The following is a 9,604-nucleotide window of genomic DNA, read 5'->3' as shown; positions in this document are numbered from 1 at the left end:
GAGAGAGAAAGGAGAGAGAGAAAGGAGAGAGAGAAAGGAGAGAGAGAAAGAGAGAGAGAGTGAGAGTTTGTGTATATGTGAGAGTTTGTGTGTATGTGAGAGAGAGAGTGTGAGTGTGTGTGTGTTATGTACATACAAATATTGATAATTTGCCTGGTGTACTTATAGATATGTGTAGAAAACAGAATACAAACCTCAAGCATTGGTACTCTGATTGAGTTTTCACGACCTGGGTTGAGATTCTTTGAAACTCTGTAGAAAATTGTCAAGTCACTACCCTATAATTAGAAAATATAACATGAAGGTATTTTGGATTACCTTAAAAATAAAAAGATATGACAAGAAGAATATTTAATGAAAATAATAACAATAAATGTCAACTTGAGTATTTTCTTGCATATAAATATCACTGTACATCAATATATATATATCCTTTTCAACTCTAGACACCAGGCCCGAAATTTTTGGGGAGGGAGCTAGTCAATTAAGTACACAACTGGTACTTAATTTATTGCCCTGAAAGGATGAAAGGCAAAGTTGACCTCGGCAGAATTTGAACTCAGAACAAAAAGACAGATGAAATACCGCTAAGGGTATGGTAAACGTATTTATCCAAGATGTCATGCAGTAGGATCAAATTCCGTAGGATCAGGGTTATGAAATGAAACTTTTAACCAATCAACCTAACTTGCTTCCACAAAATGTTAAAAATACTCTACAAAAAAAAAGGCTTATGAAATTTACCATTAAGATAATATCTGGTTCTTCAATTCTAGATGGGGCTCCATTTCTGTCAAAATACATCTTGTATTGTAAATCACCACCATAACTGGTCAACTGTAAATAAAAAATAATAAATTAATTTAATTAAATAAATTAAGATTGAAAAGAAAGTAAAAGGCTGAAATTAAAATTGTTAAATAATATAGAAGAGGTATTGTTATTTTTGCACAATAGTAATCCTTCTTATTTTGCATTATCTTAGAAACATGTTTACATGTTTTTAAAGTATGCCAAGTATCAAAGATGTATCGGCTGTAATGTATGGTATACATATATTTATAGGTTATACACTTGAGAGGTTTTCCGTTTTCATTGTCATACCAGATTTCATTCAATTGCATACATTTTCACAAAAACACAGGCAGAAATATACACTTAAATATACATGCATTGATGCTACTTTCTCCCTTCTTATTTTTAATCAGAAAAGTTCAGTTTCATCCCAATAAGAAATTTCTATAAATGAAAGAATTAATTTACTCAAAGAACAAAGAGATGCACAAGAATGAAATCCTAAAAATGCTTACCTTATTTCCCAAATATTGACGGGGAAGGCTGAAGTAGTAGACACCAGATGGAATAAAGCGGTTGCCTGGAATGCTAAATTCTCGCTTGCCGAAATCATAAGAAACCAATGAATCACTAACATCTTCTGGGACTGTGTCTCCACGACGCTTCACAAGCTTCAAATTGCTACCCATGGTGATCTGAATATAGATTTAAGATAAATAATGAATAAATAAATTCTACACCTAATATAACAAGTTAATGATCAATAGGAGATTATACTGACATTGCACAAACTTACCCAAACTTTCTTCAGGTTGCTGCTGTTGCAACGGATTGATCGCTTGAAGCAGAAGCAGCTCATACATTCCTCTCTGGAAACGGCAATGTCATTGAAGAATGGTGGAAGACAAACACCTTTCTGTCCTAAAAATAGGGGAGGAAATAGAGTAGCATTAGAAAAGATGAATAAAAGATGAACAGTGAGAAGGAACATCTAACCAATGTTATATGATATGTAACAGTTGAGAGACATTGAAGTAAACAGAGGAAATTGATTATGTTGCATGTGGGTGACACTTGTTTAATACTTTCACAAAATGCAGGTATATTACCAAATTCCATCTTGCTAATCTTAATTGTAAAATGGAACCTGATTAAATACATAATAGTCCACAGTTAATTTCTGTGTGTGTGTGTGTGTGTGTGTGTGTGTGTGTGTGTGCGTGTGTGTGTGTGTGTGTATTAGGATGTCTGTACATATACACCTGTTACCCAACATCTTTGTCAGTGGTCAGTTCACCTTACACATGACCAAAAGAGATAGACAATATACTGCTAAAGAATAAAAATAATTAGATATGAAATCCATTGGAGAGAAAAAAACCTTCACACACACATGGTACATACACTCTCTTTTGAAGCAACGATAACACAAAAATACTTACTCCTGACCACAACAATAGCATCAGGTAAGGCAAAAATGCTTCCTCTGTTGTTCATAGCTTCACATGTGTACGCTCCAGCATCTTCAAGCCTTGCATCAGAGATTGTTAAAATACCATGACCATTATGACTTGTTGTGACCACTCGACTTCCTTTAGGAATATTGCCCCAGTTTAGACGCCATATGATGAGAGGTACTGGAACTCCAACAGCTTTGCAGACAATTGTGAATGTTCCACCAATTTCAACTTCAATGTCCTTAATTGGAGGTGAAACAATCACTGGAGAACCTGTTAGTATAAGACACAAAGAAAAAGATGTGCTTCAGAATTTGATTAAGTCTGGTGAAATGCATAACTTTTGTTTCTTATATTGCCAAACATTTTCACAACTGTTTCTATCCAGAATTTATTATAATCTAATATTGTTATCTTTTGGCTCAAAAAGATAAATTTTGATATAGAATCAAATCAACTCAGTATCTATTTTATTAAGCTTCCTTCCAATCATAAAGACTATATAATGGAATACTAGCTAAGATTACATCTTCAGACTTGAGATCCACTCACAGAATACCTTATCATCCCTATTTTACAAGTATATTTTGTGGGAAAACCATTTTTAGTATGTTTCATCATACACTTACTGAAAGATATTTTGAAGTGATTTTGTAGGGGAAAAGATATGGTTCTCTTCATGTAAATACAATGTTGTGGCAGTTTATAAGGATAAAGTATGAAACTATAAATGTATCATATATACAAGCACCATGTATCATTAATCAGTAGAGCATTATTGCAGTGTTTAGTTACATCTTTTTAAGTTCTGAATTGTTCAAATCTTGCCATGATCAACTTTATTTATCTGCCTCATGAAAGTTAAAAGTAAATCTAACTGATTCCACCTTTCACCACTAATTTGAGGCTTGTACCAATGTTAGCAATCAATATTAATTGATAACAAGAGTGTTAGGGATGTTTGAAACAATTAACCCTTTAGCATTTAAACTGGCCAAACCTGGCTAAAATATTCTACCTGTTTTATGTTCAAATTAACTGGATCTGGCCTCTCACACCAACCCTATAATATCATTCTAAAAATTAATGGCTACCTTATCAAAATCTCAAAACTACAAGATAATGCATGATTAATTTAAACAACGTGAATAAATAAGCACTAAATTTTGAGAGAGTAATTTGAATGCTAAAGGATTAAACAATAATATAAGACCCAACAGCCTATTGCCACCCCACGCACTACTATGTTCAAATCCATTTAAAGTCATCTTTACAGTTCATAGAATACAGATAATCTGGTAGTATATTGAAATTGACTTAATTTCTTTTGTTCCTATTTGAAAGAAATCTACTTACTGCAGCCAATTTCATCAGAACGATCCAAGCAGTCATTTTCCCCATCACATTGGTAGCTGGATGGAATACACTGGTTTCTGGCAATGCATTTGAATTCATCCATATCGCAGGTAGATCCTGGAGGACCAGTTGCTGTAATTGATCACATTTAAGAATTCATATTAATTACCACACGCTATAATTATGAGAAACTGAATGCAATTGACTTGATAAAGTGACTGGAAATAAAGCCTACAAAAAGTTTGCAAAACAGAATGAACTGTTTTGCCCTTAACAAGAGTAAAATCTAATGTTTTACTAAGGAAGTGAGATGAGCTGTTTACTAGATATGCTGAATAAACAGATCGGAAATAATGAAGGCTAGAGAACGAAAAGGCATTATCTGTGTGTGTGTGTGTGTGTGTGTGTGTGTGTGTGTGTGAGAGAGAGGTCTAACTGGTTGTGTGTGTATAAAGTGAATGAAATTTGAACATAACAGTGAACAAATATTATTCTGCATACTATAATATTGCTATTACATAAATAAATGGCTAAATTTATGAAAAGAAAAATAACATTTAACTCATTTTGAATGAATTGTTGAGAAAACTTAAATCTAAACAGTAAAGTTAATTAAAATCAAAGAATCAGAGTAATTTCATTTAAAAATACATAGAATAAGAGCAAAACTTAAGCTTACGGCAATTTTCTTCATCAGAACCATCTCCACAATCATTGTCGCCATCACAACGCCAGATTTTCATAGCACAATGACCGTTTCGACATTTAAATTCATTGGGTTCACATGGAAGTGGCTGACCTGAATAATATACAGGGAATATTTTGTTACATCAGACTGTTCTAAATATTTCACTCAAATGACACAAATATAATTAAAGAAATAACTTACTGCAGCTAAATTCATCAGAACCATCTGCACAGTCTGTTTCACCATCACAACGGAAATCTTTGGGTATACACTGACCATTGTTACATGTGGCTTCAGTATGACGACAAGGTCCTTCAGGGCGGCCTGGATCTGGTCCAATCTCTAAAACGGTCAATGACATAAATTTATACTGATTTCAACAGTTTGCAATGTGTATTATTTTAGTCAACCAGAAACTGGTAGTCTGTGATCCATTTTACATGGCACAGACAGAAACCATGTTTACTTTAGATTCACTGCAGTCACATGTTATTTTGGATAAATAGAAACTAATTATCTTCTGTGCCAAAGTTTGGCTATGTAAGAGAACAAAGAGCAGCTTCATTCTCTTTTAAGTACATTTCACTCAATACCAAATCTGTATCACTACTTCTATTACTTTGCTCTCATCTTTCATTCTGTCTTGGTCGAGCCTCAACAGACTAATTTCTACCAGTTTAAATGCATAAACATTTAACTAATTTTTCTCTTTGTTGATGTTACATTTTGACTTTACAATGCACTATTCCAACTTATAAAACAAGAAAATCTAAAAATATTCTACTGGTTTTATGGTCAAACTGACCAGATCTGGCCTGTCATCTACCCAATAATTTTACAGCAATGGTAGCAGCATGACATAACAGTTGATATGATATTTAAAAAGAGAGACTTACGGGTGTCTATAATCAATCGGACGGTCTCGGATGCCCTTCCGCTGTCACCAAAGGCATTGCATACATATTCGCCGGCATCATTCTCAGTTACTGCATTGATCATGAGAATACCATCAATAGATGAAGTCCTTGGTCCCAGAGCTCGCTGCAAGTAATAGCATTAAAAAATTACATTATAACAAACTAAATACTTTGCATTATTTGACTCAATCTCAGAGCAAAAATGAATGTAACTAAATATCGAAGGATATTTCTCCTGGCATGCTATCGATTCTTAACAGCAACAAAAATGACAACCCTACCTAAGCATAACACAGACACAAACACACACACATTTGTTCATTTGTTATATGGCCATTTTTCCATGCTTGTATGGGATGCACAAATACATTATTTAAGACACAGTTTTACAGGTGGATGCTGTTCCTGAGGCAAACTTGTATTTGTTTTCAAGAGATCACTTTTTTCACACAGTTTCAACATCACGAAGTGCCTGAACAATTTGTTGACAGGAGAAACTGAGAACAACACCATACTTTCATACAATTTAAGCAACCATGGATGCACATAAAAACACACACACACATGACAATCTTCTTTCAGTTTCCATCTGACAAACCCACCTACATGACTTTGGTCAGCTTAGGGCAATAGCAGAAAACACTTACTCAAGGTGCCATACAGAGGGACTGAACCCCAACCTCATGGTTGGGAAATGGAATCCTCAACCACACAGCCATATCATCTTTCTACCCTTATATGTACAATATAAATTTTGAATTTTTTAAACTATTTGCCACATGTTCAAAGATGAAACATTTTTTCACTACTTTTGTCTCTGCTCCTTTTTGATAGATTTACCAACAATCAAAATCAGGAGTCTTATTCCTGGATAGGTACATAGTCTTGACTGGATTTGAACAATGTAACTATACTGCATCAATGGCACAGGGGATAAGAACACTCTGCTATTACTTTAAAAATGGTCTCCTAATCCGACTCCTAGCATGTGTATATTCAGGAACAAGACACTGTAATTGACAACGGAAAAGAAGACCAACAGAAACATAGAGGTAAATATAAATATTGAAGATGAATATTTTGTTCACACTTTATTGGTGAATGACAAAGTTATGCTCACCCTTTCACTTCTGGTCCATTGTATGGTTCCTGAGTGTCCAGCACTAATCTGGCACATGAATTTAGCTGGGTCACCTTCTCGGATAGTCAGAGTTCGTGGGTTGACAGTGACAACAAATGGGATAACTAAAGAATATAAAGAGGAAGAGAATGACAATACCATTAGCCAATAAGAACTGAAGAGTGAGTGGTAGTAGTAGACTTAATAGTGTGCAGAGCTGCTTTGGGAATGGTTGTGAGCTATATGGTACTTATGATACAAAATGGGTATGCTATAATTAAGTGTAGACCACAGAAATATACTACAGTGCCAATGTACAGGAATAGTGTCACACATAGGTATAAGGAAGCATTGTAACAGAGTACACATGTAGAGAGGGGGAGTGTCATAATGGTTGAGTCTGGTAATACAGCATACTGTGGATGTAGAGCGAAGGTGGTTGAGTTGGTGGTGTGTCTAGTTACTGAACTATGAAACAGAATACAGCAGCTATATGGATAAGATGAACAGATGAACCAGAAAAGCAACATGGAGACAAATAAGAGGACACGATATAATAAACATCTCCTGTACTTACGCAGATCTACACCAAGGTTTGCTACCTTGATCAACTTTTCTCCTCCAATGTTCACTTCACATACATAGTCATCAGCATCTGCAGGTTCAATATCATAAATATCTAAACGGTTGCCACTGATGGAAGCTTTACGAGATATTGGTTTCTAGAAGAAGAAGGATAAATAAAAATAATGATCAGACATAAAGAATTGGGAAACATTTTGGAATAGCTAAGTCAGTCACCTAATTAAGGTTTCTGTAAATAATGATGAGTCAAATTTTCACTAAGTTTAACATCACCACCTGGCCCTTTAGTGACTGCAGTTGTTTCCACTCTATTGCAAACATTTAGGCTAAGATTTCAGTTTGAAGGTAACCCTTGCTTGCCTCCCACCAGAAAAATAGACATGTGTACTGCTTTTCCTCTCTTGATTAAGCCAAAATATAAAATTTTAAATAAATTTTAAAATAAAATCACTCATTTTTTTTTCTGATGCTATTAATAACCAAGTTAACTCACCCCTGATCGTCTGGACCACTTGACTTGTGCTACACGAACACCAATGACATCACATGTAAACACAGCACGTGAACCTGTACGCACTCTGAGAATGGATGGATTGATCTCAACTATATACCGTGAATCTGAAACATAATAGAAGATTATTCACATAAGGTTTCAATTTATTATTGCTGCTGCTGTTGCTACTACTACTACTACTATTGACATTTTACTATTAGTGTCATTTACTATCAAAACTATTTTTCATTGTCCATATGTTTCAGTCATCGCAATAAGAATCAGGTAATTCCTCGAGGCCTTGTTCTTACAGCAGCTAAGCCATGTAGGAAACAAAATTTGAGTATTTTTAGGCAGAAATATGAAAACAGTTTAAGTGAAATGTATTGTTTTAATTCAACAATTTCAGAGGAGAGTATAAGCAATTAAATCGAATCTTGGCACAGCATTATGACTCTAAATTATTCATTCAATGAGTATAAAAAGAAGGAAAGAAAGGTAGCAGTCTGCTCAGCCAATACTCACAACACACTAGAATGGCCAATAATCTTTGATAATATTTTTCTTCTACTTAAGAAGGGGAATTTTTCACAAAATATTGTAGGATCAAACACCCCATGTAAGGTAACACAATATCTCTTATCTTTCTTTTCATTTATTGATATCACCTCACATATTTGCTTAACTCCTCATCTCTATTGCTCAAAGGATTTAAGGATTTTGTTTTCAAACATGTATCTTAAATATATATATATATATATATATATATAGGGATCAAATCTGGAGCCACAAAGTTGTGAAGGAACATTCTTAACCACAAAGCAATGCAATGCTTCTATCCATATATACATTTTTTTTATTCCGTAAATGTGTTGCCATACTTATGTAAGCATAATTATTTCTTTTCCATATGTGAGAATAATAATCAAAGTAGTATGTCAATAGGTACTAAAAGAACTATTTTCTGGAAATTATAAGTTGTAGCTTCTTGTAGCAGGATAACAATATTTACGAACAAAAATGAAAATATCTCACCTGGCTGGACAATCAATTCAGCTGCTTTTGTTGCAATACCTTCTAAGCTTGCAACTGTACAGACATATTTTCCTGCATCTTCCAAAGTCACATAGTTAATCATTAAGAGACCTTCATCTGATGTGATTCGAGAATCTGTAAGTAGCTACAATGAAAGAGAGGCAGAGATAAAGCAAGAGATATGTTTGTGTTTATATGAGAATAAATGATACCAAAAGATTTCCATTTTCCTATTTTATTTCAACTGCCAGTGCCGCCTAACTGGCTCCCATGCCGGTGGCACGTAAAAAGCACCATTCAAGCATGGTCGATGCTAGTACTGCCTGACTGGCCTTCATGCCGATAGCACGTAAAAAGCACCCACTACACTCTCTGAGTGGTTGGCATTAGGAAGGGCATCCAGCTGTAGCAATTACATCTGGAGTCTCATAAGGATCTATTCCCAGTCCTTGTTGTTCATAGTATAAAATAGATGGTACCTTGAAGGACATTACTATGCTAAAATACATGGATGACATTAAGCTGTACCTTGAAACCAAAAGAATGTATCCTATACACTCTAGCTCCTTCCTGCTGTCTGACCTGGACATAATGCAGTGACAGATTGTTGATTAGCAACTCAAGCTGGCTGTAGATAAATGCACACTGTTTAACTTTGGAAGTAAAAATGCAAAATTTACTTATTCCCTCCATCACACCAATCTTAAGAAGTCTGTTGCTAAATGCGACTTTGGTATTATTACTAACAATATGCACTGGAGAAATTACATTTTAAAACTATCAAAAAGACCAAAAATATCTTATTGCTGTTCAGTAAAACTTTTGTTAGTTGTTCACTGGCTTTCTACTTAAGGCTGAATATGACCATGACACATCCACACTTAACATTTGAATCCCCTGTCTGAAATCTCTAGCTTGTCCAGAATATTGATCAACAGGAAAATGTCCAGAAGTGTTTAGATATGCACTAAGAAAGAAAGAGAGGAAAAAAGAAAGCCTGCTTACTCTTCCGCCTCTGGTCCACTGCAAGGTGTTAACACTGCCATCTTGGACATCACACACAAATTTGGCTGATTGTCCAGCACGGACAGTCAGTGTTTCAGGGTCTACTGTAACAATTATACTCGGACCTGCAAGAAACATCAGAAATCAATGTGT

At 34.8% G+C, this 9,604-nt stretch overlaps 1 protein-coding gene across 7 annotated transcripts in view; it reads right to left on the bottom strand.

Annotated features, from left to right (window-relative positions):
* LOC106879161 (basement membrane-specific heparan sulfate proteoglycan core protein) overlaps positions 1-9,604 on the bottom strand; it is a 172,540-nt gene that overhangs the window by 59,080 nt on the left and 103,856 nt on the right. For all 7 annotated transcript variants that reach the window (XM_052976974.1, XM_014928600.2, XM_014928601.2 and 4 more), the window contains 14 exons: positions 9,452-9,576; positions 8,447-8,591; positions 7,412-7,536; positions 6,911-7,055; positions 6,334-6,458; positions 5,193-5,337; positions 4,498-4,638; positions 4,288-4,407; positions 3,609-3,740; positions 2,238-2,525; positions 1,592-1,716; positions 1,311-1,490; positions 745-837; positions 195-278 (listed from right to left, as the gene is read on the bottom strand). In XM_052976974.1, coding sequence (XP_052832934.1) covers positions 195-278; positions 745-837; positions 1,311-1,490; positions 1,592-1,716; positions 2,238-2,525; positions 3,609-3,740; positions 4,288-4,407; positions 4,498-4,638; positions 5,193-5,337; positions 6,334-6,458; positions 6,911-7,055; positions 7,412-7,536; positions 8,447-8,591; positions 9,452-9,576 — 1,973 coding nt within the window. The remainder of the gene's footprint in view (positions 1-194; positions 279-744; positions 838-1,310; positions 1,491-1,591; positions 1,717-2,237; positions 2,526-3,608; positions 3,741-4,287; positions 4,408-4,497; positions 4,639-5,192; positions 5,338-6,333; positions 6,459-6,910; positions 7,056-7,411; positions 7,537-8,446; positions 8,592-9,451; positions 9,577-9,604) is intronic.

This window comes from Octopus bimaculoides, chromosome 26 (genome assembly GCF_001194135.2).
Source record: "Octopus bimaculoides isolate UCB-OBI-ISO-001 chromosome 26, ASM119413v2, whole genome shotgun sequence".
Lineage (NCBI taxonomy): Eukaryota > Metazoa > Mollusca > Cephalopoda > Octopoda > Octopodidae > Octopus > Octopus bimaculoides.
This window is presented reverse-complemented; position numbering and strand designations above follow the sequence as displayed.